We start from the raw sequence: 26,992 nt of genomic DNA, 5'->3' as shown, positions 1-26,992 counted from the left end.
ATTTGTTATTTGTGGTCTTTTTGATGATAGTAATTCTGGCACATATGAGATGATCTCTCAATCATGATTTTGATTTGCATTTCCCTAATGTTTAGTGATGTTGCCATCTTTTCAGGTACCTATTGGCATGTCTTTAGAAAAATGTGTATTCAAATCTCTTGCTTATTTTTAAATCAGGTTGGTTTTTTTTTTGATACTAGGGCTTCCTGGATAGCTCAGTTGGTAAAAAATCTGCCTGCAATGCAGGAGACCCTGGTTCAATTCCTGAGTTGGGAAAATCCGCTGGAGAAAGGGATAGGCTACCCACTCCAGTATTCTTGAGTTTCCCTGATGGTTCAGCTGGTAAAGAATCCGCCTGCAATGTGGGAGACCTTGGTTTGATCCTTGGGTTAGGAAGATCCCTGGAGAAGGGAAAGGCTGCCCACTCCAGTATTCTGGCCTGGAGAATTACATGTACTGTAGAGTCCATGGGGTTGCAAAAAGTCGGACATGACTTTCATTTTCACTTTTTTGATACTGAGGTTGGTTTTTTGATACTGCGTTGTATGACCTGTTTATGTATTTTCAATATTAACCCCTTATCAACCATATTATTTGCAAACATTTTCTCACATTCAGTAGGTTGTTTTTTTCTTTAACCAGTAGTTTCCTGTGCTTTTAAGTTTAATTAGAGCTCATTTGTTTATTTTTGTTTTCTTTGCCTTAAGAGACAGATCCAAAAAAGGTTGTTGCAGTTAATGTCAGAGTATTCTGCCTAAGTTTTCTTCTTGGAGTTTTATGGTTTCTGGTCTTACATTTATGTTTTTAATCTATTTTGAGTTTATTTTAATGTATGGTGTGAAAAAATGTTTCAGTTTTATTCCTTAAATGTAGCTGTCCAGATTTCCCAGCACTGCTTATTAAAGAGATTGTCTTTTCTCTATTGTATACTCGTGCCTCCTTTGTTGAAAATTAATTGATCATAAGTGCATGGGTTTATTTTTAGGCTCTCTGTTCTGTTTCATTGATTTGTATATCTGTTTTTGTGCCAATATCATACTTTTTGATGTTGTCTCTTTGTACTATAGTTTGAAATCAAGGAGTATGATACTTCCAGCTCTGGTCTTCTTTCTTCAGATTGCTTTGGCTGTTTGGAGTCTTATGTTTCCATACAAATTTTAGAATTATTTGTTTTAGTTCTGTGAACAATGCCATTAATATTTTGATAGAATTGCATTGAATCTGTAGATTGCTTTGAGTACTATGGCCTTTTTAACAATATTAATTCTGCCAGTCCATGAACACTGTATAACTTTCCATTTGCTTTTATCATCTTCAGTTTCTTCCATCTATATCTTACAGTTTTCCAAGTATGGGTGTTTTACCTCCTTAGATTTGTTCTTAGATATTTTATTCTTTTTGATGTGATTCTAAATGGGATTGTTTTTATATTTCTTTTTTGTTAATTCATAATTAGTGTATAGAAATGAAACAGATTCCTATTGCTTTAGTATCCTGCATTTAAAACTAGCAATAAGTACATATTATCAATACTTACTGTAAATGTAATTGTACTAAATGCTGCAATCAAAAGAAACAGAATGACTGAATGGATAAAAAATAGGACCTGTATATGTACATATACTGCTTCCAAGAGACTCACTTCAGATCTTCCCATGGTCAGTTGCAAAGACACACATAGACTGAAAGTGAGGGAATCAGAAAAGGTATTCCATGCAAATGGAAATCAAAAGAAAGCTGAGGTGGCAGTACTTAATTATATAAGATAAAACAGACTGCAAAACAAAGACTGTTAGACAAAGGACATTATATAATGATTAAGGGATCAATTCAAGAAGATGTAATGTTTGTAAATGTATATGCATCCAACATAGGACAAATGGTTCAGTGGTAAAGAATCTGCCTGCCAATGCAAGAGATGCAGGTCACAAAAGAATCGGCCACGACTGGGCTACTAAACAACAAGAACTAACACAGGTGCACCTAATTACATAGAGCAAACATCAGATATAAGAGGAGACATTGACAGTAAACACGATGTTAGTAAGGGGCTTTAACACCTCACTGACATCTTTAGATCATTCAGACAGAAGATCATTAAGGAAAGACTGGTCTTAAGTGACGCATCAGACCAGATGGAGTTTATAGATATAAATACAGAGTATTCCACATCAAAGCAACAGACTGTTTCAGCTGCCTTGTAACATTCTCCAGGGTAGGCCACAAAACAAGTCTCAGTGAATTTAAGAAAATTAAAATCATATCCAGCATCTTTTCTGACTAGAATGCTATGAGACTAGAAACAAACTACAAGAAAAATGGAAACATTTTGAGGCTAAACAATATACTGCTAAACAACTAATGGATCATGGAAGAAATAAAATAGAAAATTTAAAAATACCTGTAGACAAATGAAAGCAAAACACAATAATCCAAAATCCATGGGGCAAAGAAAAAGCATTTCTGAAGGAATTTTTTAATGATACAAACTTACCTTATGAAATAAGAAAAATATCAAGCAACCTGAGTTTATACCTAAAGGAACTAAAAACAGAAGAAATAAACCCCAAAGTTAGTAGAAGAAGAGAAATGATAAAGATCAGAGTATAAGTAATTGAAATAGAGGCTAAAAAATTAAAAAGATTAATGAAACTAAGAGGTGATTCTTTGAGAAGGATGAAGGAAACTGATAAACCTTTAGCTAGACTCATCAAGAAAAAGAGAGAGCCCAAATCAATAAAATCAGAAATGTAAAAGGAGAAGCTACAGCCAACACCACATAAATTCAAAGGGTCATAAGAGATTATTTCAAATAATTATATGCCAGTAAAATGGGCAAAATGGAAGAAATGTACCAATTCTTAGAAATTTGTACTCTCCTAATACTGAATCAGGGAGAAATAGGAAAGATGAACAAATTGCCAGTAATGACTTTGAATCAGTAATAATAGTAATAAAATTAACAACAAAAATCCAGGATCAATGGCTTCCTTCACAGGTGAATTCACCAAACATTTAGAGAACACTTAACACCTGTTCCTATGATAATAAACAACCATATGTATCTTTCCCTTAATTCTTTTCTGTGTATTTGTCTGTCCTTATGCCAATTCCACAGTCTTAACTAGCGTACTTTTACAGTAAGTCTTAAAAACATTTTGCGTAAATCAATAAACTTTGGTCTTCTTTTTCAAGATACTTTTACTATTCTAGGACCACTTTGTTTCCATGTAAGTGGAAGAATTGGCATATAATTGTAGGGATTTTGATTTGAACTGTGTTGCATTCATATATCAATTTGAGGGGAATTACCTTCTTACCAATATTAGTTATGCCAATCTGTGCACATTGTGTATCTCTTAACTTATTCAGATCTTCTTTATTTATTTCTTCTATAGATTGCTTATTTTGATAATTTAAAAATTTTATTTAGCAATTATATCACTAGTATAAAAATTGCAGTGGACTTTTCTGAATTATAGTTTTTATTAGAAGTTATGAGAGTGGCTTTCTTTCCTTTGTTCTTATTTTTAGGGAGAAAGTTTTCTGACTTTTAACATTAAATATGATATTAGATATAAGCTTTTCTTAAACAGATGTGCTTTACCATATTGAGGAAATTTCTTTCTGAGCGTTTTTTTAAATTGAATAAAATTGAAGTAAAATATTGGAAGTTTAAGTTGTATAGTACTCTTGCCTGGAAAATCCCATGGATGGAGGAGCCTGGCAGGCTGCAGTCCATGGGGTCGCAAAGAGTCGGACATGACTGAGCGACTTCACTTTGACATTTTACTTTCATGCATTGGAGAAGGAAATGGCAACCCACTCCAGTGTTCTTGCCTGGAGAATCCTAGGGATGGGGGCGCCTGGTGGGCTGCCGTCTATGGGGTCGCACAGAGTTGGACACGACTGAAGCGACTTAGCAGCAGCAGCAGCAAGTTGTATAGTGTGTTACTGTGATATATTTATATATGTTTATATATTGCTATCTGATTGCTGATGTGGTGATGTTTACTACATTACATAATTATAGGGATTCCCAGTTGGGGTTTGCCTGCCAATGCAAGAGACAAAAGAGATGCAAGTTCAATCCCTGGGTCAGGAAGATCCCTTGGAGAAGAAATGGCAACCCACTCCAGTATCCTTGCTTGGAGAATCCCACGGACAGAGGAGCCTTGCAGGCTACAGTTCATGGGGTCTCAAAGAGTTGGATGTGACTGAGCATGTACACACACACACACACACACACACACACACACTCACACACATAATTATAGTACATTTGTTGTTGTTCAATTGCTCTGTCATGTCCGACTATTTGTGACCCCATAGACTGAAGCACACCAGGCTTCCCTGTCCTTCACCATCTCTCGGAGATTGCTTGAACTCATGTCCATTGAGTTGGTGTTGCCATCCAACCATCTCATCCTCTGTCATCCTCTTCTCCTCCTGCCTTCAGTCTTTCCCAGCATCAGGGTCTTTTCTAATGAGTCAGCTCTTCGAATCAGGTGGCCAAAGTACAGGAGCTTCAGCTTCAGCATCAGTCCTTCCAACGAATATTCAGGACGGTTTCCGTTAGGATTGACTGGTTTGATCTCTTTGCAGTCCAGGGGACTCTCAAGAGTTCTCCAACACTACAGTTCAAAAGTATAAGTTCTTTTTCTTAAATATAAATATATTTATTTTAATTGAAGGTTAATTACTTTACAAAAAAACAAAACAAAACAAAAACAAAAGCATAGGTTCTTTGGTGTTCAGCTTTCTTTATGGTCCAATTCTCACACCCATACTTGACTACTGGAAAAACCATAGCTTTGACTATATGGACCTTTATCAACAAAGTAATGTCTTTGCTTTTCAACATGTATCTAGGTTGGTCAGAGCTTTTCTTCCAAAGAGCAAGCGTTTTTTAATTTCATGGCTGCAGTGATTTTGGAGCCCAAGATAATATAGTCTATCACTGTTTCCATTGTTTCTGCATCTATTTGCCATGAAGTAATGGGACCAGATGCCATGATCTTAGTTTTTTGAATGTTGACTTTTAAGTCAGCTTTTTCACTCTCCTCTTTCACATTCATCAAGGGGCACTTTTAGTTTCTCTTTGCTTTCTGCCATAAAGGTGGTGTCATCTGCATATCTGAGGTTATTGATATTTGTCCCGGCAATCTTGATTCCAGCTTGTGCTTCATCCAGCCTGGCATTTCACATGATGTACTCTGCCTATAAGTTAAATAAGCAAGGTGACAATATACAACCTCGATGTACTCCTTTCCCAATTTGGAACCAGTCTGTTGTTCCATGTCCAGTTCTAACTGTTGCTTCTTGATCTGCATATAGGTTTCTCAGGAGGCAGGTAAGGTGGTCTGGTATTCCCATCTCTTGAAGAATTTTCCAGTTGTGATCCACACAGTCAAAGCGTAGTCAATGAAGCTGAAGCATCTTTAGTGCTGTCAGTGAAGCAGAAGTAGGTGTTTTTCTGGAACTCTCTTGCTTTTTCTATGATCCAATGGATGTTGGCAGTTTGATCACTGGTTCCGCTGCCTTTTTAAAATCCAGCTTGAACATCTGAAAGTTCTCGGTGCACGTACTGTTGAAGCCTATCCTGGAGAATTTTGAGCATTACTTTGCTAGCGTGTGAAATGAGTGCAGTTGTTTGGTAGTTTGAACATTCTTTGGCATTGCCTTTCTTGTGTGCTTAGTCACTCAATGATGTCTGGCTCTGCGACCCCATAGGCTGTAGCCTGCCAGGCTCCTCTGTACATGGGATTTTCCAGCTGAGAATACTGGAGCGGGTTGCCATTCCCTTCTCTATGCCTTTCTTTGGGATTGGAAATAAAACTGACCTTTCTAGTCCTGTGGCCACTGCTGTTTTCCAAATTTTCTGGCATATTGTGTGCAGCACTTTCACACCATCATCTTTTAGGATTTGAAAAAACTTAGCTGGAATTCTATCACCTCCACTAGCTTTGTTTGTAATGATGCTTCCTAAGGCCCACTTGTTTTCACACTCCAGGATGTCTGGCTCTACATGAATGATCACACCATCGTGGTTATTTGGCTCACTAAGATATTTTTTTGTATAGTTCTTCTGTGTATTGTTGCCACCTCTTCTTAATATTTTCTGCTTCTGTTAGATTGATAACATTTCTGTCTCTTATTGTACTCATCTTTGCTTGAAATGTTCCCTCGGTATCTCTAATTTCCTTGAAGAGCTCGCTAGTCTTTCCCATTATATTTTTTCTCTGTTTCTTTGCATTGATCACTTAGGAAGGCTTTCTTATCTCTCCTTGCTATTCTCTGGAACTCTGCATCCAGATGGATATATCTTTCCTTTTCTCCTTTGCATTTCACTATAGTAAAGTAGTATTGCCTATATTCATTATATTGTGCAGTAGATTTCTATGGCTTATTTATTATTTGTTAGAAGTTTGTACCCTTAAATACCATCACTCTTATTCCTTTGTCTCCACAACCTCTGGTAATGAGTATTTTACTCTGTTTTTCACAGATTTAAATTTTTTAGATTCCACGTATGTGTGATATCACACAATTCTTTTCTCTGTTTGACTTATCTCATTAGCATAATGTGCTCAAGGTTTGTACATGTTGTTGAAAATGGGAGGATCATGTCCATTTTTTTGGCTGAAAAACATTCCATTGTGTGTGTGTAGCACATCTTTTTTATCTGTTGATCCATTGATGGATGTTTTGGGTGTTTCTATATCTTTGGTATTATAAATAATACTGTGATAAATATAGAGTGTATATATCTCTTTGAAATTAAGTTTTCATTTTCTTTGGGTATATACTCAGAAGTAGAATTGCTGGACCATACGTTAGGTCTATTTTTATTTTTCTGAGCAACCTCCATATTATTTTGCATAGTGGACCAATTGGTTGGACCAATTTACATTCGCACCAACAATATATAAAGCTTCCCTTTTCTCCGCATCCTTTCCAGTATGTGTTGTCTCTTGTATTCTTAATGATAACCATTCTAATAGGTGGGAAGTGGGATGTCTCATTGTGGTTTTGATTTGTATTTCTTGATGACTGGTGATGCTGAGTGTCTTTTCATGTGCCTATTGGCCATCTGTATGTCTTTTCAGAAAAACATCTAGTTCTTCTGTTCATTTTAAAATTGGACTGTTTTTTTTTGTTATCAGATTGAATAAGTTCTGTATATATGTTTAATATTGACCCCTTATCTGATACATGCTTTGCAGAATTTTTCTCCCATCATGTAGGTTTTTTTTTTTTTTTCCATTTTGGTGTTTCTTTTGAGTTGCAAAAGTTTTTGACTTTGATGTCCCATTTGTTGATTTTTTTCTTTTGTAGTTTGTCCATGCTGTAGTTTGGCCTCATGCTCCAGAATTTATACCCAAGATCAGTATCTGAGGTTCTTCCCTACATTTTCTCCTAGGGGTTTCATGGTATCAGACCTTATGTTTAAGTCTTTGATCCATTTGGAGTTACTTTCTCTGGGAATTGTGGGATAGTAGTCAGTGTCATTGTTTTGCATACATTTCTCCAGTTTTCCTGGTTGTTGAAAAGAGTGTACTTTCCTCATTGGATATTCTTGACTTCCTTGTTGAATATTAGTATACCATATATGCCAGAGTTAATTTTGAGTTCTCTGTTCCCTTTGGCTGATTGACATGTCTATTTTTGTCCCAGTATCATATTGGTGTTTGTTTTATTATATGAGTTTCAGATGTACAGCATTCTAGTTAAACGTCTGTACACATTACAAAGTGATCAGCACTGCAAGTCTGCTTACCATCTAATGCCAAAGGGTTGACTCCCTTCACCCATGTCTCTTACTTCCTAAACCACTTCCTTCTGATAACCACTAATCTGATCTCTGTATCTATGAGGTTTTTTGCTTTTGTTTAGTTGGCTTTTTTGAGTGCTTTGTTGTTTTTTAGATTTTACATATGAATGAAATTATATGGTGTCTTTCTCCATTTGAGTTATTTCTCTTAGTGTAATACTTTCAAGGTTCACCCGTGTTGTTGCAGACAGCAAGGTTTCATTCTTTTTATGGATGAATAAGTATTCTATTGACTTCCCCTGTGGCTCAGTGGTAAAGAATCTGCCTGCAATACAGGAGACCCTGGTTGATCCCTGTGTTGGGAAGATCCCCTGGAGAAGGAAATGGCAACTCACTCCATTATTCTTGTTGGGAAAGTCCCAGCAAGGAGGAGGAGGTGTCTGACTGGCTACAGTCTGCAGAGTTGCAAAGAGTTGGACATTACCGAGGGATGGAGCATGAAGTATTCCATTGTTTAGGTATCCTGGGGCTTCTTTATCCATTCTTCCATCAGTGGACACTTAGCTTATTTCCATGCTTGTACATGTCTAGTCGCTCAGTCTTGTCTGACTCTTTGTGACCCCAAGGACCCCAAGCCTGCCAGGTTTCTTACATGGGATCCTCCCATGTAAGGATGTTGCAAGAATATTGGAGTGGGTAGCCATTTCCTTCTCCAGGGGATCTTCCTGACTAGGAATCGAATCTGCATCTCCTGCATTACAGGTGAATTCTTTACCATCTGAGCCACCAGGGAAGCCTCTTAAGTTGTTCCCACATCTTGGTTATAAATAATGCTGCAATAAACAGAGTGCATATATTTTTTTCTAGTTAGTGTGTTTGTATTATTTGGATAAATACCCAGAAGTGGAATAGCGGATTGTATGATAATTTGATGCTTAGTTTTTTGAGTAATCACCATAATGTTTTCCATTGTGGCTGCACCGATTTTTAGTCCTACCAACCTTTTCTGTGTGTTCTCTCCAACATTTGTTATTTTTTGTTTTTGATAATAGTTATTCTAAAATGTGTGAGGTGATATCTTATTGTAGTTTGATTTGCATTTTGCTAATAATTATGTTGATCATCTTTTCATGTGCCTGTTGGCCATCTCTGTGTCTTCTTTGGAAATGTCTGTTCAGGTTCTGTGTCCATTATTTTAGTCAAGTTGTTTGTTATTGAGTTGTATATGTGTTTTGTGTATTTTGGATATTAACTCCGTATCAGATATATGATTTGCAAATATATTTTCATTCAGTAAGTTGCTTTTTCATTTTGAGATGGTTTTCTTTGCTGTGAGGAAACATTTTAGTGTGATGTAGTCCCGTTTGTTTATTCTGCTTTTGTTTCTCTTGCCTTTCAATTCAGAGTGACAAAAACCTAACCCTCATGAGATCGGTATCAGTGAGATTATTGCCTACGTTTTCTTCTAGGAATTTTATGGATTCATATCTTATATTCAAATCAATCCATTTTGAGCTCATTTTTCTTTATGATGTGAGGTAGTAGTCTGGTTTCTTTCTTTTGCATGTGGCCATTCAGTTTTCTCGACACCATTTATTGAAGAGACTCTCCTTTCTCTGTAGTGTATTCTTTGTTGTAAATTTATTGTGTGTGCATGTGTGGGTTTATTTTTGTGCTCTAAATTGTGTTCCATTGATCTGTGAGTCTGTATTTGTGCCAGTACCGTTCTGTTTTGACAATGGTAACTTTGTAGGAAGCAAAACATACTGTTTCACTTACTGTAGCTTTATAGGAAATGGTTGTCCCTTGATATCTAGAGGAGATTGGTTCTAGGACCCTTGAAGGATGCTAAAATCTATGCATGTTAAAATTTTTTTTATAAATGACACTGCTGCTGCTGCTGCTGTTGCTAAGTCGCTTCAGTCGTGTCCGACTCTGTGCGACCCCATAGACGGTATTTTTATGGGGATTATGTTGACTCTGTAGATGGTTGTGTGTCATATAGCCATTTGAATAATATTAATTTTTCCCGTCTATTAACATAGGATATCTTTCCATTTCTTCTTGTCTTCATGTCTTTTTTAAATTTTCTTCAGCAAAGTTTTGTGATTTTCATTAGGCAGATCTTTCACTTCCTTGGTTAAAATTATTCCTAAGTATTTTGTTGTTTTTAATACTGTTGTGAATGGGATGGATTTTTAAAATTTCTGTTTTAGAAGCTTCATTATTAATGTAAAGGAATGTGATTGATATTATTAATGTGAAGGAATGTGATTGATTTCTGTATGCTGACTTTGTATCTTGCCACTTAACTGAAATCATTGAGTAACTCTAGTTTTTTGACGGTTCTTTCAGATTTTCTGTATATAGGATCATATTATCAGCAAATAACCACAGTTTTACTTCTCTTTTTATTTGGTTAACTTTCCTTTTTTTTTTTGTCTTGCCCAGTTACTCTAGCTAGGTCTTCAGGAAAACTGAAGGACTGAAAATACCCAGTTTCAAAACTTACTAAAAACTATAATAATGGCAATATAGTACACACAAAAAATAGACAAAGAGTTTATTAGAACAAAATGGAGACCTCAGAAATAAAATTCCAAAAACTGAATAGGCATATTGAGAGTGTGTGTTATTGCCATGTTCTTGATCTTACGGGAAATGCTTTGAATTTCTCTACATTTAAGTGTAATCTTAGTTAGCTAAGAATTTTCAGTTGAAAATTAGTGTTGAATATTGTTAAATATTTCTGTTTCTATTGAGCTGATCATATGATTTTTCTGGTTTTTTTTTTCTTCCATTAATATGATGCATTTCCTTCATTGCTTTTTGAGTACTAACCCAGCTATCATGCAATATTGAGATTAGCCCCACTTGGGTTATTATATATATATATAACATTTTAATTTACCATTTTGTTCAGGATTATGGAACTTATTTTTAGAAGGGGATTGTGGTCTGTAGTTTTTTTCTTTTTTTACAATCTTTTCTTTTGGTTTTTGTATCAGGGTAATTATGGGCTCATAAAAAGAGTTGAAATATGCTCCCTACTCCTACCTTTTGAAATAATTTGTTTAAGATTTGTATTATTCCTATTTATTTATTGTGGAAGAACACTTGGCAGTAGATTTACCCTCTTAAATCTAACCCCCTAGAAGTTTTATAGTTTTACAATTTAATTTTAGATTTATGATCCCTTTGAATTATTGTGTGTGTGTGTGTGAAATGTGTAGAGTCAATATCTAGAGTTTTTCATGTGAATGTCCTGTTGTTCCAACACCATTTATTGAAAACGCTTTTCTCCACTGATTTGTATTTGTTCCACTATCAAAGATTTTATAATTTCTGAGGTCTCCATTTTGTTCTAATAAATTCTTTATCTATTTTTTTGTACGTCTTCAGTTCAGTTCAGTCACTCAGTTGTGTCTGACTCTCTGCGACCCCATGAACCACAGCACGCCAGGCCTCCCTGTCCATCACCAACTCCCGGAGTTTACCCAAACTCATGTCCATTGAGTCGGTGATGCCGTCCAGCCATCTCATCCTCCGTCGTCCCCTTCTCCTGCTGCCCTCAATCTTTCCCAGCATCAGGGTCTTTTCAAATGAGTTAACGCTTCATATCAGCTGGCCAAAATATTGGAGTTTCAGCTTCAGCGTCAGTCCTTCCAATGAATATTCGGGACTGATTTCCTTTGTACATACTGCTGCTGCTGCTGCTGCTACTAAGTCGCTTCAGTCGTGTCCGACTCTGTGCGACCCCATAGATGGCAGCCCATCAGGCTCCCCTGTCCCTGGGATTCTCCAGGCAAGAATACTGGGGTGGGTTGCCATTTCCTTCTCCAATGCATGAAAGTGAAAAGTGAAAGTGAAGTACAGTGCCATAATTAAAGTTTTTATTGAGTTTTGAAACTGGGTATTTTAAGTCCTGCCGTTTTCTTCCTTTTATTGCTCCTCCTCCTTCTTCTTTCTCTTCCTCAGCATTATGTTGTCCACTCTGTCTTTTGCCTTTCCGTATAAACCTTAGAATCAGTTTGATAATGTCAAAAAACAATTGCTGGATTTTTATTGTAATTGCATTGAACATCAAGTTGTGAAGAACTGACATTTTAACAATTCATGAACATGAACATTCTCTTCACTTATTTATACTTTGTTTGATTTTCTTCATCAAGTTTTATAGTTTTCATCATATAGATCCTATAAGATTTTTTTCTAGATGTTGTTACCAAATTGAAGAAGTTTCCTTTATTCCTAGTTTGCTAACATTTTTATAAGTGAGTTTAGATTTGTCAAATGCTTTCTCTACAGCAATTGTGAGGGTCATTGATTTCTCTTCTTTAGGCTATCAATATTATTGATTGTATTAATGGATATTTGCATAATAAGCCATCCTTTCATGCTTGTGATGAATCCTACTTGGTTATTTTTATACGTTGTTGGATTCAATTTCCTAATTTTCTTTGTTGAGGATTTTTGCATCTATGTTTATTAGATCTATTTATTGATTGAATTAGATTTATTTATGAGATCTATGGATTTACTGATATGTCTTGAAATGTCTTTGTTATTGATATTAGGCTCACACTGGCCTCATAGAACTAGTTAGGAAGCATCACATATCAGTGCTGGGAGAGTAATATGTCTGTGATTCCATGGGGTAAAGGCAGTAGAAGCTCCATGTTTAGTGCTTTTCCTAAATTCTGTCCTCAGTGCTTTTTCTCTTGACTGATTTTAATTTGTATCCTTTCCATATACTAAACCATAACTGTGAGCATTAACAGCTTTCAGTGTGTTCTATGAGTTCTTTCAGTAAATTATAAAACCTGAGTGTGGTTTTGGGAATCCACTGAGCTTGTGATTGGTGAAAATGAGGACACTCTTGGGGACTGTTCTTTCTAACTTTGCAGTGGGTCTAAACTCTACTCACCCCTTTTAAACTTTTTTAAACTTTATTTATTTTCTGACTGTGTCCCAAAGAATGTGGGATCTTATTTCCATGGGGGATCTAACCCGCATGCCTTGTGTTGGAAGCATGGAGTCTTAACCACTTCCTCCAGGGAAGTCCCATACCTACCTCTTAACCCGCCCTGATTTATTGAGGTATCATTAGCAAATAAAAATTGTATATGGTTTAAGGTTTACAGATATACAATGTGATGCTTTCATATATGTATACATTGTGGAATGGTTCCCATGATCAAACCAGTTGAAATGTCCATCATCTCACACAGTTATTAAAAACATTTCTATCTTAGCAAATTTCACCTGTATAATGCATTGTTGTCAACTATAGATGCTGACAACAGACTCATTTTATCAATGAAAGTCTGTACCCTTTGATCTGTATCTCCCCTTCCCTCTTACCATTTAGGCACTAGAGGTGCCACTCTGATATAATATTTAGTTTCTGAAAAAAAAAAAAAGTTGTTTTATATATTCTTCCCAGTTTTCTAGTTGATTAAGAGTAAGTTCCACCATAGTATTTTAATTGTTTAAAGATGCAAAAATCTTTAAGTGTCGACAGCATGCATATTCCCTCCCCAAATTAAAAAAACTGTGTAACATAGCTCTTGCCAAAGTTTATATTATTTCCATGACATAGTTTTATTGTGTATTCCACTCATTTATAGCAATGTGGACCTGATAACTGTTGTAATCCTCGGACTTGTGTGCTGAAACCAGGTTCAGAATGCGATAAAGGATTATGCTGCAGCAACTGTAAAGTATGATTTTAGTTTATTACCATCTTCTAAGTATAAAATGAAATGTGTCTTGGTTACTTTTGGATACAGACACTTAGCTGTAACTCAAAATACATGACTTTTCATATAAAGACAAAAATAAGTTCAGAGTGATGTGTCTAATTTTACGAATTATAGTTGGATGTTGAGCCCTCCTTATAATGCCATTATTCTCCCTAATGATGCTATTGGTTTTAAGCCTTGATTGACAGCTATGACAGAATTCTTTGATGTAGAACATCTTCATTGAAAGGGACTATTTTCATTTATTTTATCCAATATTTATATCTTTATAAAAATGATCTTTTAGGTTGTGATGGGTATTTGTGAGTTTGTAATTGAAAGATAAAGCAATTTCCCATAAATGCATAAATAATGAAACTCACTAGATATAACATTTTTCAAATGCTGCATGTCAGCACAAATTTAAACTATGGATTTGTTATACAAAGACCATTTGACTTATAGGTTATATTTTAGCTTATATGATGAAGATGTTCATTCCTGTCCCCTGTTTTACTTTTCATATATATGTGTGACATATATGTGACAGATTCATCACATGAGAACCCCTCTATTGAATGACCTGCCACTGGTTCTGTGTTCTTTGCTTTAGTTAGCTGATATGGTACCCCCTGCCCCCCACCCACCTCTGGAATCTTACCATGGTTAATTCTTTCCTCTGTGATCTTTATAGTATAAACTAGAAGCCATCAACTAAGAAGTATGAGATAAATGCCCAATTAATGTTCTTTATATAAATTTTAGGAATGCTATACATGAAAATGTTATTGACTCATAGGATAAGTCAGGAGAAAGTTTACTATTGGGTTCCTTATTTCCCAAATAGTTTAGTAGTTGAACTGCCTTTTAAATCATTCTTTGCATTCTATTCTCAGTTATTTAGGTTTCACATTTTCATAGAATTACTGATATTCCATACTTTAAAACTATGGTTTGAAAAAGTATATTTTATTTAGGAAGTACCTGCTGCTGCTAAGACGCTTTAGTCGTGACCGACTCTGTGTGACCCCATAGACAGCAGCCCACCAGGCTCTGCCGTCCCTGGGATTCTCCAGGCAAGAACACTGGAGTGGGTTGCCATTTCCTTCTCCAATGCGTGAAAGTGAAAAGTGAAAGGGAAGTCGCTCAGTCGTGTCCGACTCTGCGACCCGATGGACTGCAGCCCACCAGGCTGCTCTGTCCATGGGATTTTCCAGGCTAAATTTCACAATTTTCCCTAAAGCAATAATTATCCCAACCTAAAAGCTACTTTTCCTGCCTTCTAGCCAAAACTTGGGCTCTCATTGTATCATATTTGTAATACACTTTTCCTTGTGCATATTCCTTACCTCCTGTTTTGGTTGATAACATTGTTTTTTCCAATATGATTATTATAATTTTTATAACAGGAATATCCTGAGAGACACTAATGAATAAGTACTTCATCAAGCTATAAATGGAATTAGAGCAAGATTAAATATTGGTAAACACAATAATCATATATAATGCTTTACTTTTTATATTTTAATTTCTACTAGTTTATGGCAGCAGGTGCTACATGTAGGCCCATTGCACATCCTGAATGTGATATTCCTGAGGTTTGTAATGGAAGCTCAGGAAGGTGTCCAGCTGATATAACTATACTCAATGGACGGCAATGTGAAGGAGGAAAAGCTTTTTGTTATGATGGAGGCTGCCAAGATATTGATGCACATTGTGAGAGTATATTTGGAAAAGGTATTGTTTTGTAACATCTATATAGTTGGTCCTCAATATTTTCATTAACATTACCAAGGCAGTGGTCAATTAGATATATTTAAATTATTTATTTTGTTTAAAGTCTCTTTTTTAGAGAAGGAAATGGCAACCCACTCCAGTACTCTTGCCTGGAAAATTCCATGGATGGGGGAGCCTGGTAGGCTACAGTCCATGGAGTCTCAAAGAGTCGGACACGACTGAGTGACTTCACTTTCTTTCTTTCTATAGTTCCTTTTGGAGAAGGAAATGGCAACCCACTCCAGTGTTCTTGCCTGGAGAATCCCATGGACAGAGGGGCCTGGTGGGGCTGCGGTCTGTGGGGTTGCAAAGAGTTGGACACGACTAAGCAACTAACACACACACACAAACTCTTTTTAGTTTTTGAACTTCTTAAATATATGTTTAAGGTGTATGACTTAATATTTTGATATGCATATACAATATGAAATAATTGCCACAGTCATCTGCTTAACATATTGCATGTATATACCCAGTAATATGCTTGCTAGATCCTAAGGTGGTGCACTTAAATTTTTGAGAAGCCTGTCTACTGTTTTCCATAATGACTCTGCCAATTTCCACTCCCATCAACAGTATATAAAAGTTTCACTTTCTCCACATTCTTGCTAATACTTATTATCTTTTTCTCTTTGATAACACACTATCCTAAAAGGTGTGAGTTGTGGTTTTGAGTTGCATTTCCCTGATGATTAGTGATGTTGAGTCCCTTTTCATGTATCTGATGGTTGTTTGGCTTTTATTTGGAGGAATATCCATTTAGGTCCTTTGCTATTTTTAAATCTCTTTATCTTTCTTATTTAATTATGAGTAGCATATTTTAGAAATTAATCCCTTATAGGCTCTATGGTTTGCTATTTTTTTCTCCCATTCTGTAGGTTTCAATTTTGCTTTGTTGCTTATTTTCTTTGCTGAGAAGTTTTTTATTTTGATGCAGTCCTACTTATCTATTGTTGCCTGCGCTTTTGTGTCATCCAAAAAAGTATTGCCCAGATTAGTATCCAAGAGCTTTCTCTCTCTCTTTTTTTCTAGTATATCTATAGTTTTAGGTAAGCTTAAGTCTCTTCAACCACCAACTTTATTGGTGCAAAACTGACATATAACATTCAGTAAGTTTAAGTTGTGCAACTATTGATTTGGTACTTTTATATATTTCAGAATGATTACTAAGTTAGCTAAACTTCCATTATATCACATAATTACCATTTCTTTTTCATGGTGAGGACATTTAAGATCTACTTTCTTAGCAACTTTCAGGTATATAATTTGATATTACTAAGTATAAACATCATGCTGTGTGTTAGATTCCAAGAAGTTTTTTCATGTTATAACTGGAAATTTGTAACCTTTGAACACCTCCCCATTTTCCCTACCTTGCAGCCTGTGGTAACTATTGCTCTACTTTTTGTTTCTCTGAATTCAGTTAGATTCCACATATAAGTGTTATCATAGAGTATTGTCTTTCTCTGACTTTTTTCACTTAGCATAATGCCCTCGGAGTCCATGTTGCTGCAAATGGCAGGATTTCCTTCTTTCTCAGGACTGAATATTTATATCTCATGTTTTATTTGCTGATTCACACTATCAGGAAGGGGGAAATTTCCCATCCTCATTGCCTTCTCTGGTTCTTTTGCCTGGTCAAATAATTAAAATGACATAAGACAGATTAACTGGAGAAATAAAATTTTAGTTCATACATATGAGAATCCCACATACATGAGAGAATCAGAGATCATAGAAGAGGTTCAGAGATAGAAAGATAAAATGAGTTGTATGTGCTGGCCTGCACTAAGGAATGAGACAGGGTCCTGGGGATTTTAAGGATAGGAGGGTCATTCACAGGATGATAAGAAGAGCAGACGTTTGGTAATTATATATTTGCCCTGTCATCCAGATCAGGCCAATGAGATAGAATTTATTTTTGATAATAAATCTTTTTCTGGGGGGGAAAAGTCCCTAATTTAAATTCTTCTGGGTAGTTAAGGGAAGGGTAGTATATATATATACTTTTTGATAGCCTTTAGCTCAAAATAATCCACACGCCAAAGTGGTACATATTTTAATTGTTTCTTTTTCTGTGCAAAAACTTTTTAGCTTGATGAAGTCCCACTTTTTATTTTTGCCTTTGTTGCTAATGCTTTTGGTGTCATATTGAAAAAGTCATTACCAAGACCCATGTTAAATAGGTTTCCCCTTGTGAAGGAGATCAAACCAGTCCATTCTGAAGGAGATTAGCCCTGGGATTTCTTTGGAAGGAATGATGCTGAAGCTGAAACTCCAGTACTTTGGCCACCTCATGCGAAGAGTTGACTCATTGGAAAAGACTGTGATGCTGGGAGGGATTAGGGGCAGGAGCAGAAGGGGATGACAGAGGATGAGATGCCTGGATAGCATCACTGACTCAATGGATGTGAGTCTGAGTGATCTCCGGGAGTTGGTGATGGACAGGGAGGCCTGGCGTGCTGTGATTCATGGGGTCGCAAAGAGTCGGACACGACTGAGCTACTGAACTGAACTGAACTGTGTTTTCTTCTAGGTGTTTTAAGGTTTCTGTTTTTGCATTTAAGTCTTTATGAATACTTTTTTTTTTTTTTGAGCTGTGTGAGGTTGGGGATCAATTGCATTCTTTTGCATGTGGCTGTCCAGCTTTCTCAAAACTTGTTGAAGAGATTCTCCTTTCCTCATTGAGTATTCTTGACTCCCTTGTCAAATCTTAGTTTAGCATATTGTCAGGGTTTGTTTCTGGGCTCTCAATCTTTTTTTTTTTTGTATCTTCTTCATTTTTTCATTAGTGTTTTATAGTTTCTTTTTTAATTTTAACTTTAACTTTATTTTACTTTACAATATTGTATTGGTTTTGCCATACATTGACATGAATCCACCACGGGTGTACATGCGATCCCAAACATGAACCCCCTCCTACCTCCCTCACCACAGCATCTCTCTGGGTCATCCCCGTGCACCAGCCCCAAGCATGCTGTATCCTGCATCGGACATAGACTGGCGATTCGATTCCACTTCACACCAGTCAGAATGTCTGCGATCCAAAAATCTGCAAGCAATGAATGCTGGAGAGGGTGTGGAGAAAAGGGAACCCTGTTGGTGGGAATGCAAACTAGTACAACCACTATGGAGAACAGTGTGGAGATTCCTTAAAAAATTGCAAATAGAAGTGCCATATGACCCAGCAATCCCACTGCTGGGCATACACACTGAGGAAACCAGAATTGAAAGAGACACATGTACCCCAATGTTCATCGCAGCACTGTTTATAATAGCCAGGACATGGAAACAATCTAGATGTCCATCAGCAGATGAATGGATAAGAAAGCTGTGGTACATATACACAATGGAGTATTACTCAGCCGTTAAAAAGAATACATTTGAATCAGTTCTGTTGAGATGGATGAAACTGGAGCCGATTATACAGAGTGAAGTAAGCCAGAAAGAAAAACACCAATACTAACACATATGTATGGAATTTAGAAAGATGGCAATGACGACCCTGTATGCAAGACAGCAAAAAAGACACAGATGTGTATAGCGGACTTTTGGACTCAGAGGGAGAGGGAGAGGGTGGGATGATTTGGGAGGATGGCATTGAAACATGTATACTATCATGTTCTGTTGGTTTTTTGTCTATTTTTATACCAGTAATATAGTGTTTTAATTTCTATAGCTTTGTTATGTAATTGTAATAAGGAAAGTGTACCTCTAGTTTTGTTCTTTCTCAAGATTGTTTTGCCTATTCAGGATCTCTTATGGTTCCATACAAATTTTCAAATTGTTTTTTATATTTCTATCAAAAATACTTTTGGAATTTTGTTAGGGATTACATTGAATCTGTAGATGGCATTGGGTGATATGGAGTTCTTTTTTTCTTTAATATTTATTTGACTTTCTCAGGTCTTAGCTGTGGCACACAGGATCTTTGTTACAATACAGAGACTGTCTAGTTGTGGCACACAGACTAAGTCCTTGCAATGTGCAGACTTAGTTGCTCTGTGGCATGTGAAATCTTAGCTTCCTGACCAGGGATCAAACCCATGTACCCTACATTGCAAGACAGATTCTTAACCACTAGTCCATCAGGGAAGACCCTACATGGATATTTTAATGATGTAAATTCTTTTGACCCGTGATAATAGAATATCTTTCTTTTTGTGTCTTAGAGTTCCTTCATGAAGATCTTGTAATTTTCAGGCTATACATCTCTTACTTGGTTAAATTTATTCCAAAATATCAAATTGATTTTGATGCTATTGCAATGAAATAAAAAAATTTTTTTTCAGGTGTTGTTAGTGTGCATAAATTCAATTGATTTCTGTATGCTGACTTTCTTTTTATTTTTAAATGCTTGATTGTAGCTTTGGATGAAGTCCAAGGTGATTCTACTTTATTTTATTTATTTTTTCCCATCCCCATTAACTTCTCTGGTTCTTTTGCCTGGTCAAATAATTAAAATGACAGAAGACAGATTAACTGGAGAAATAAGATTTTAGCTCATACATATAAGAACCCCACATACATGATATTAAATAGGAGCTCAGCAGGATTTCTTTCACCATTAGCTTTGTTAGTAGTAGTGCTTCCTAAGTCGCACTTGACTTCACACTCGAGGATGTCTGGCTTTAGATAAGTGACCACACCATTGTAGTTATCTGGGTCATTAAGACGTTTTTGTATAATTATTCTGTGTATCCTTGCCACATCTTCTTAATCTCTTTTGCTTCTATTAGGTCCTTACTGTTTCTGTCCTTTATTGTGCCCACCCTTGCATGAAATATTCCTTTGATATCTCCAGTTTTCTTGAAGAGATTTCTAGTCTATACCATTCTATTGTTTCCCTCCACTTCTCTGTGTTGTTCACTTAAGAAGGCCTTCTTATCTCTCCTTGCTCTTCTCTGGAACTCCGAATTAAATCGGGTATATTTTCCCCTTTCTCCTTTGCTTTTCACTTCTCTTCTTTTCTCATCTATTTGTAAAGCCCCCTCAGACAACCTCTTTGCCTTCTTGCATTTCTTTTTCTTTGGGATGGTTTGTTACAAATCTCTGCCCACATTTCTTAGGAACTCTACCAGATAAAATCCCTTGAATCTATTAATCACTTACACTGTATTAGGAATGTGATTAGGGTCATACCTGAATGGCCTAGTGGTTTTCCTTACTTTCTTCAATTTAAACCTGAATTTTGCAATAAGGAGCTATTGGTCTGAGCCACAATCAACCCAGGTCTTCTTTTTGCTGATTGTGTAGAGCTTCTCCATCTTCATCTGAAAAGAATAAAATCAGTTTGATTATGGTATTGACCATCTGGTGATGTTCATGCATAGAGTCCTCTCTTGGGTTGTTGGAAAAGGATATTTTTTATGACCAGCATATTTTTTTGAATAAAACTCTGTTAGCCTTTGTCCTGATTCATTTTGTATTCCAAGACAAACTTGCCTGTTATTCCGAGTATCTCTTGAATTCCTACTTTTGCATTCAAATCTCCTACGATGAAAAAGACCTCTTTTTTTGTTTTAGTTCTAGAAGGTGTTGTATGTCTTCAAAGAACTGGTCAACTTTAGCTTCTTACGCACAGTTGCTGGGGCATAGACTTGGTTTACTGTGACGTTAAGTGGTTTGCCTTGGAAACAAATTGAGGTCATTCTGTCATTTTTTGAGGTTTCACCCAAGTACTGCATTTCAGACTTTCGTTGACTGTGAGGTCTGCTCCATTTCTTCTAAAGGATTCTTGACAATAGTAGTAGATATAATGGTCATCCTAATTAAATTTGCCTATTCCTATCTATTTTGGTTCACTGATTCCTAAGATGTTGATGTTCAATCTTGCAGTCTCCTGCTTGACCATGTTCAATTTACCTTGATTCATGGACCTAACATTCCAGGTTCCTATGCAATATTGAGGAACGCTGGACTGGAAGAAACACAAGCTGGAATCAAGATTGCCAGGAGAAATATCAATAACCTCAGATATGCAGATGACACCACCCTTATGGCAGAAAGTGAAGAGGAACTAAAAAGCCTCTTGATGAAAGTGAAAGAGGAGAGTGAAAAAGTTGGCTTAAAGCTCAACATTCAGAAAACGAAGATCATGGCATCCGGTCCCATCACTTCATGGGAAATAGATGGGGAAACAGTGGAAACAGTGGCTAACTTTATTTTTCTGGACTCCAAAATCACTGCAGATGGTGACTGCAGCCATGAAATTAAAAGACGCTTACTCCTTAGAAGAAAAGTTATGACCAACCTAGATAACATATTCAAAAGCAGAGATATTACTTTGCCGCCTAAGGTCCATCTAGTCAAGGCTATGGTTTTTCCTGTGGTCATGTATGGATGTGAGAGTTGGACTGTGAAGAAGGCTGAGTGCCAAAGAATTGATGCTTTTGAACTGTGGTGTTGGAGAAGACTCTTGAGAGTCCCTTGGACTGCAAGGAGATCCAACCAGTCCATTCTGAAGGAGGTCAGCCCTGGGATTTCTTTGGAAGGAATGATGCTAAAGCTGAAACTCCAGTACTTTGGCCACCTCATGCAAAGAGTTGACTCATTGGAGAAGACTGTGATGCTGGGAGGGATTGGAGGCAGGAGGAGAAGGGGACGACAGAGGATGAGATGGCTGGATGGCATCACAGACTCGATGGACGTGAGTCTGGGTGAACTCCAGGAGTTGGTGATGGACAGGGAGGCTTGGCGTGCTGCGACTCATGGGGTCGCAAAGAGTCGGACGCGACTGAACAGCTGAACTGAACTGAACTGATGCAATATTGTTCTTTACAGGATCAGATTTTATTTTCACCACCAGCTTATCCACAGCTAAGCATTGTTTCTGCTTTGGCCCAGCCACTTCATTCTAACTGGAGCGATCAATAACTGTCCTCTGCTCTACCCCAATAGCTCTACCCCTCTTCTGACCTGGGGGCTCATCTTCCGGTGTCATGTCTTTTTGCCTTTTCGTACTGTTCATGGCTTTTTCCAGGGAAGGATACTGGAATGCGTTGCTATTACCTCCACCGGTGGACCATGTTTTGTCAGAACTCTTCACTGTAACCTGTCGATCGTGGGTGGCTCTACACAGCATGGTTCATAGCTTCATTCAAGGTGAAGCAAGCCCCTTTGCCACAACAAGGCTGTGACCTATGAAGGGGATTGTGCCTCATAGCATTTAATAATAAGGTAGAGGGAATCTAAATACACCGTTTGGACTATGGAAGGGCAAATTCTCTTACTTTGTAGACTTGGTCAGTATACTGGACTTAAGGAAATATTTAACATGCAATTTCACATTTTCAACATATTGCCCTTTTGGTGTTTCCATATTACTGTGCAAAACCCAGACTGAGCTGAGAGAAAGTCCCTAACATGAGAGAGGGTATTCAAGGGAGAAATTAATAATAGGGCACATTGGCACCTTTAGAAGGAATATTTTCCTAATATTTGGATTAGTAAAGATAGGGTTGGATGAAGAATATTCCTAACCTGGTAGTCTCAGATTCACAACTGAACTGATTAAACACTGTCAATACTCAGAATAATGTTACCTGCCCTCACAGTATGTGCCCAATCACCTTTGATGGGCTAATGTTTAAAAATTGTAGAAGGAGATAGAATTAGGAAAAGGCAAAAAATTGAGTGACTAAATAATATCATATTAATTTTAATAATAATCCACTAAGGTAGATATTATTACCTACTTTTATATTTTACTGATGGTCAGTTAGACTTAGCATGGTTCATTCTGGAGAAAGTAACTTTGCTAGGTGGAACTCTTAAGATTTTCCCCATCATTACTGTGGTATTTTCTTGGAGATTCCTCCCTCTGAGTTGGGTGAGAACCAGTGACTATATGGTGGACTATCGTCCCTATGATTAGTTTATACAGAAAATATGAAGGGATTTTAAAGACCTAATTAAGGTCCATAATTAGTCAACTTTGAATCAATCCAAAGGAGATCATTCTAAGTGGAGCCTCACCTAATAATATGAGCCCTTAAAAGATGAGAAATGTCAGAAGATTCTTTGGCTGGCTTGGGAGAAATCAGTTCAGTTCAGTTGCTAAGTCGTGTCTAACTCTCTGCAATCCCATGGACTGCAGCATGCCAGGCTTCCCTGTGCATCATCAACTCCCAGAGCTTACTCAAGCTCATGTCCATCAAGTCAGTGATACCATCCAACCATCTCATCCTCTGTTGTCCCCTTCTCCTCCTGCCTTCAATCTTCCTCAGCATCAGGGTCTTTTCCAAACAGTCAGTTCTTTGTATCAGGTGGGCAAAGTATTGGAATTTCAGCTTCAGTATCAGTCATTCCAATAAATATTCAGGACTGATTTCCTTTAGGATGGACAGGTTGGATCTTCTTGCAGTCCAAGGTACTCAAGAGTCTTCTCCAACACCACAGTTCAAAAGCATCAATTCTTTGGCACTAAGCTTTCTTTATAGTCCAACTCACATCCATACATGACTACTGGAAAAACCATAGTTTTGACTAAGTGGACCTTTGTTGGCAAAGTAATGTCTCTGCTTTTTAATATGCTACCTAGGTTGGTCATAACTTTTCTTCCAAGGAACAAGCATCTTTAAATTTCATGGCTGCAGTCACTATCTTCAGTGATTTTGGAGCCCAAGAAACTAAAGTCTCTTACTGTTTCCATTGTTTCCCCACCTATTTGCCATGAAGTGATGGGACCAGATGCCGTGACCTTAGTTTTCTGAGTGTTAAGTTTTAAGCCAACTTTTTCCCTCTCCTCTTTCACTTTCATCGAGAGGCTCTTTAGTTCTTCCTTGCTTTCTGCTTTAAGGGTGATATCATCTGCATTTCTGAGGTTATTGATATTTCTCCTGGCAATCTTGATTCCAGCTTGTGCTTCATCCAGCCCAGCATTTCTCAGGATGTACTCTTCATATAAGTTAAGTAAGCAGGGTGACAGTATACAGCCTTGATGTACTCCTTTCCCGATTTGGAACCAGTCTGTTCCATATCCAGTTCTAACTGTTGCTTCTTGACCTGCATACAGATTTCTCGTGAGGCATCTCTTTAAGAATTTTCCACAGTTTGTTGTGATCCACACAGTCAAAGGCTTTGGCAAAGAAATAGAGAAAAACAATAGAATGGGAAAGACTAGAGATCTCTTCAAGAAGATTAGAGATATATTCCTAGGGAATATTTCATGCAGAAGACCTAACAGAAGCAGAAGATAATTAAGAAGAGGTGGCAAGAATGCACAGAAGAACTATATAAAAAAGATCTTCATGACCCAGATAACCACCATGGTGTGATCACTCACCTAGAGCCAGACATCCTGGAATGCAAGGTCAAGTGGACCTTAGGAAGCTTCACTACGAACAAAGCTAGTGGAGGTGATGGAATTCCAGTTGAGCTATTTCAAATCCTAAAAGATGATGCTTGGAAAGTGCTGCACTCAGTATGCCAGGAAATTTGAAAATTCAGCAGTGGCCACAGGACTGGAAAAGGTCAGTTTTCATTCCAATCCCAAAGAAAGACAATGCCAAAGAATGTTCAACGACCACACAATTGCACTCATCTCACACACAAAAGTTATGCTCAAAATTCTCCACACCAGGCTTCAACAGTACGTGAACTGTGAACTTCCAGGTGTTCAAGCTGGATTTAGAAAAGGCAGAGGAACCAGAGACCAGATTTCCAACATCCGTTGGATAATAGAAAAAGCAAGAGAGTTCTAGAAAAACATTTACTTCTACTTTATTGGGAGAAATAAGCAGTCATTTTTGTGAGAGGGCCACGTCACTAGGACCTGAACAGGAGTTCCTAGGGCCAAGAGCAACCCCTGGCAGATAGTGACAAAATGAAGCAACGGCTACAAAAAAAATGAATTCTTCACAGCCAATGAGGTTGGAAGAGGACTCTAGACTCAAATAAGGCTGTAACTCTGGCCAGGAACTTTATTTCAGCCTTGAGACCCTGAACAGAGAACCTAAATGTGCTTTGCCAGACTTTAAGAAACTGTGACGTGGGTGTTGTTTTAAAAAATTTTGGTAATTTTTTACACAGTGATAGAAAGCTAATACAATAACAAAGGAAAAATAGGTAAATATGTATGGATTGACAATTTTGGTTCCTTCACTTCAGACTTTCTGAAGGTATGAATTTTCTTTAATGAGGTTTTTTTTTTTTTTTTTTTTAATAGACCTGGCTTTTTATAAATTCCTACTCAGAATCTAGGAGAACAAGAATAGTTTTCTTGTATTCTTTCTCTATTGCCTTCTTTCACAGAGCTCTCTTAAGATTTATACTTTTACAACTCTGGTTGTTAAAAAAAAAAAAAGTATGGTTCCTCGGATGGTAAAGAATCCACCTACAATGCAGGAGACCCAGGTTTGATCCCTGGATCAGAGAGATCCCATGGAGAAGGGAATGGTAACCCACTCCAGTTTTCTTGCCTGGAGAATTCTTTGAAAGAGAAACCCAGTGAGCTACAGTTCATGGAGCTGCAAACAGTCAGACGTGGTTGAGCAACTAACACTTTCACTTTCAATTCTCCTCTACCCTCATAGTATCTTTTGAGCTACAAATGGCCAAAATGAATTAAAAGGAGAAATAATCATGAGCAATAGTTTTCACTTCATTTCTCTCTTCTTAAAACTTCACTAGGGAACTTTTCAATAGATGACAATGATAGAGAAGAAAAGCAAAGAAACATATGAGGAAATTGAAGAAGTTATAATTTAAATATATTTAAGTTTTAATGGCTGAGTAATACTCCACTGTGTATAAAAAAATAAAAAAAATATATTTAAGTTTTAATTTAAAGGAAGTTTTAATCTAAATATATTTCTAACTTTGACAGGTTCAAAAAATGCTCCGTTTGCCTGCTATGAAGAAATACAGTCTCAAAGTGATAGATTTGGGAACTGTGGTCAAGTGGGACTCAGATATACATTTTGCCCATGGAGGTATGCTATGCACATAGTGAAAATTCCTATCTTATATGCTATGAAATTCTCTTTTTAGTTTTTCACTATGTATGTCATTAATTCGAATGGTTTCAGGTATCACGTGTGTTCAGGAGTTAATGTGAAATCAAAATCTCTAGTCCTGACATCATTCTTGTACTACAGGCTTATTAAATTTCAACGTCATTTTAAAATATTTATATGTAGATGATTACTAGGCTCCAAGACCTTATCCAAGATTGAAATTAATGATAAACATTGCACCTTTCCTGTCTGAACATACTCATTATTTTAAAAATGAAAATACTATCCCCATTCATTTGAATGCTTGCCCAAGCTGAAGACTGCCCAGTGTCTCTAAAATGAAGTTCAACTTCTCCTGTGTCTGAAAAGCCCATTCTTTGATATTTTGGTCATGAATTTCTTTTAACAAATATTTTTAAAGAACCTACTATATGCTGGCCACTAGCTAGTTAGATACAAGTTAGCAAAACATACATGATCCTTGTACTCATGGAATTTACAGGCTGGTAAACATATCATCTGAAGAAGGAAATGGCAACCCACTCTAGTATTCTTGCTTGGAGAATCCCAGGAACAGAAGAGCCTGGTGGGCTGCCGTCTATGAGGTCGCACAGAGTTGGACATGACTGAAGCGACTTAGCAGCAGCAGCAGCAGCAGCAAACATATCATCTAACCTTATGCTTCTTGTAATGTTACTTCCTTCATAAGTAATGCTTATGCTATGATTGTTTCAAAATAC

At 37.0% G+C, this 26,992-nt stretch overlaps 1 protein-coding gene across 1 annotated transcript in view; it reads left to right on the top strand.

The window, feature by feature from the left end:
• LOC102191489 (disintegrin and metalloproteinase domain-containing protein 32) overlaps positions 1-26,992 on the top strand; it is a 214,423-nt gene that overhangs the window by 126,815 nt on the left and 60,616 nt on the right. The window contains exons 13-15 of the mRNA XM_005698845.2: positions 13,405-13,497; positions 15,057-15,255; positions 26,123-26,228. Coding sequence (XP_005698902.2) covers positions 13,405-13,497; positions 15,057-15,255; positions 26,123-26,228 — 398 coding nt within the window. The remainder of the gene's footprint in view (positions 1-13,404; positions 13,498-15,056; positions 15,256-26,122; positions 26,229-26,992) is intronic.

This window comes from Capra hircus, chromosome 27 (assembly GCF_001704415.2).
Source record: "Capra hircus breed San Clemente chromosome 27, ASM170441v1, whole genome shotgun sequence".
Classification (NCBI taxonomy): Eukaryota; Metazoa; Chordata; class Mammalia; order Artiodactyla; family Bovidae; genus Capra; species Capra hircus.
This window is presented reverse-complemented; position numbering and strand designations above follow the sequence as displayed.